The 3,050-nt window shown below is 61.5% G+C and overlaps 1 protein-coding gene across 1 annotated transcript in view; it reads left to right on the top strand.

Moving 5' to 3' along the window:
• Positions 1–264: 264 nt before the first annotated feature.
• Positions 265–3,050, top strand: part of ADGRA2 (adhesion G protein-coupled receptor A2) — a 43,678-nt gene continuing 40,892 nt past the window's right edge. Inside the window, exon 1 of the mRNA XM_023517009.1 lies at positions 265–545. Within this exon, the coding sequence (XP_023372777.1) occupies positions 280–545 (266 nt within the window). The 5' untranslated portion in view covers positions 265–279. The remainder of the gene's footprint in view (positions 546–3,050) is intronic.

Below are 3,050 nucleotides of genomic sequence, written 5' to 3'. Positions count from 1 at the left end.
CCCGGCCCGCGAGCACAGAGCTGAGCCTCGGCCCGCGCCGCCGGGGGCCGCCTGCGCGGCGCTGACAGCGGCGCCCGCGTCCTCCCCGCCGGGGCACTCGCCGGACATGCCCCCGGGGCGCGGCGGCGGGGACCCCGGGGCTTGCCTCCGCCCAGGGCCCCCCGCCCCGCCCTCGGGAGCCCTGGGCCCCCGCTGAGCACGCCTCCGGCACGCCCGGGTCCCTCCGGCCGGCGCGCAGCCGGGCCCCAGCTCTGTGGGTCCCCGCGGGGCGATGGGTTGATGGGCGCCGGGGGACGCAGGATGCGGGGGGCGCCCGGGCGCCTGCTGCTGCCGCTGCTGCCGTGGCTGCTGCTGCTCCTGGCGCCCGAGACTCTGGGGGCGCCCGGCTGTCCGGTGCCCATCCGCAGCTGCAAGTGCTCGGGGGAGCGGCCCAAGGGACTGAGCAGCAGCGCCCCCAACCCGGCGCGCAGGAGGGTGGTGTGCGGCGGCGGGGACCTCCCGGAGCCTCCCGATCCCGGCCTTCTGCCTAATGGCACCGTCACCCTGTAAGTACCCTTCCTGGCGGGACGAACCGAGGCAAGACGGGGGGGTGCTGAGGAGCGGGAAGGTGGGTCGGGAGGAAGCCCACCATTTCGGAGACTTCAGGACTAGCGTCCATAAGGAGGCTTGGAGAGCAGGGAAAGACTGAGGCTCCCGGAGCGTCCAGGGAGGAAGGGGCTTGGAGGGAGGGCGCCGCGGGCGCCTCTCACCTGCACAGGACAGTGGAGGGCACGCGCCGCGTAAGTTTCCAACTTAGGCTAGTGCTGCGGGCTTCAGGGACCTTGGGAGTGTGAGAGGAGGGACGCGGCTCGGGACAGATGGTCTCCCGTGGCCCAGTGAATGCTATCCGGGCCAGATAGAAGGAGTCTCCCGTATTTACCCGGCGGCCCGGCCCCTGCCGTTGGGGACACCCAATCCGTATTCCGAGCTTGCCAGCCCCGCTGCCAGCCCGTCTCCATAAGGCAGCTGGAGGGTAGGCTCGGAAAAGTCTGGCCTTGAAATGTGGGCGCTTCTGATCTACAGGAGACCCTGCGTCCCTATCCCTCCACGGCCTCTCTCCCGGGGCGTGCGTTTGTGTAGTAAGTGAGCTCTCTGCGGGGTCCCGCGTCCCTGCCTCTTCCTTGCCTCCTGGGAAGTGACTCTAATTTTGGCTGCTTCTCGATTGACGAAGCGCAAAGACTGCATAGAAAGAAATTGGCTGGGCGGACGGGTGCACCCTGGCCTCCTTCCGGGACTCTCCTCTCAGCCAGAGCCTTAGTAAGCCCTTGCTTTGCTGACGACCAGCCTGGCTGCGCAGAGACCCTACCGCAAGCCGCCTCTAAGGGGGGTAGGTTCAAGTACCGCCAACCGCACGAACACTGGCGACCCTTCCCCACCGCAGAGATTTCCTGCGCCTAACACGTGCTCCCAGCTCCACCGCATGCCATGGACTTGAGGGTCGGGCCATCCCGGCTGCCCCTTCCTTCCCTATCCCAAATCAAGCCTAAAAGCCACTTCCCTTTCCCTGTCCTCCTGACCCCAGTGGCGACCGTTTCTCCACCGCCCCTTGCCCGGAGTTGGGCTGGCGCAGTCTATTTGATTGTGTCCAGAACAATACAGTAACGCCTCTGGTTGGGTGAGTTCAGAGGCTGCCCGCTTCCTGACAGGACACAACTGGTCAGCCTCTGACGTTGGCGGCTTGGCCTGCATGTCCCCCACTGGGAGGGGGCTGTTCGAGTGTGCCTCGGTGTGGGGGCAGCGCGTCTGCTCTCTGCCACCTCCCTACGGCTTGGGGCTATGGCAATGGCAGGTCTCTCTAAGTGTCCACTGGTGTTTAAGGGGCCCAGAAAGCCTGGGCATTCCCCAGACCACTCAGTGGTGGAGAAGAAAAATGCTTGCAGGGTGGACTAATAGGGCCTGTGTCTGTGTGAGTCCGAGCTGCATGAAGATAATTCAGCTCTGAAAGCCGTGCATATGTGTGTTTGTGTGTGTGCCAGCACACACATCCCCTGTGTCTGAGCTAAGAGCCATGCATGTGTGTGTATGTGTGTGCCAGCACACACATGCTCTGTGTCTGAGCTGAGAGCTGTACATATGTGTGTGTGCCAGCACGCACATGCTCTGTGTCTGAGCTGAGAGCCATGCTTATGTGTGTATGTGTGTGCCAGCATGCATGTGCTCTGTGTCTGAGCTGAGAGCCATGCATGTGTGTGTGTGCGTGCCAGCATGCATGTGCTCTGTGTCTGAGCTGAGAGCCGTGCATATGTATGTGTGTGTGTCAGCAGCACATGCTCTGTGTCTGAGCCGAGAGCCATGCATATGTATGTATGTGTGTGCCAGCAGCACATGCTCTGTGTCTGAAGCTGAGAGCCGTGCATATGTGTGTATGTGTGTGCCAGCATGCACATGCTGTGAGCTGAGAGCCATGCATATATGTGTGTGTGTGTGTGCCAGCACGCACATTCTGTGTCTGAGCTGAGAGCCGTGCATACGTATGTGTGTGTGCCAACACGCACATGCTCTGAGTCTGAGCTGAGAGCCGTGCATATGTGTGTATGTGTGTGTCAGCAAGCACATGCTGTGAGCTGAGAGCCATGCATATGTGTGTGTGTGTGCCAGCATGCACATGCTGTGTCTGAGCTGAGAGCCGTGCATATGTGTGTGTGTGTGTGCCAGCATGCACATGCTGTGTCTGAGCTGAGAGCCGTGCATATGTGTGTGTGTGTGTGCCAGCATGCACATGCTGTGAGCTGAGAGCCATGCATATATGTGTGTGTGTGCCAGCATGCACATGCTGTGTCTGAGCTGAGAGTCATGCATATGTGTGTGTGTGTGCCAACACGCACATGCTCTGAGTCTGAGCTGAGAGCCGTGCATATGTGTGTATGTGTGTGTCAGCAAGCACATGCTCTGTGTCTGAGCTGAGAGGCATGCATATGTGTGTGTGTGTGTGCCAGCACGCACATGCTCTGTGTCTGAGCTGAGAGCCGTGCATATGTGTGTGTGTGTGTGTGCCAGCACGCACATGCTCT

The sequence above is a fragment of the Otolemur garnettii genome, unplaced genomic scaffold (genome assembly GCF_000181295.1).
Source record: "Otolemur garnettii isolate 467f Iridium unplaced genomic scaffold, OtoGar3 scaffold00102, whole genome shotgun sequence".
Classification (NCBI taxonomy): domain Eukaryota; kingdom Metazoa; phylum Chordata; class Mammalia; order Primates; family Galagidae; genus Otolemur; species Otolemur garnettii.
The sequence above is the reverse complement of the archived record's forward strand: the minus strand, read 5'-3'. Positions and strand labels throughout refer to the sequence as shown.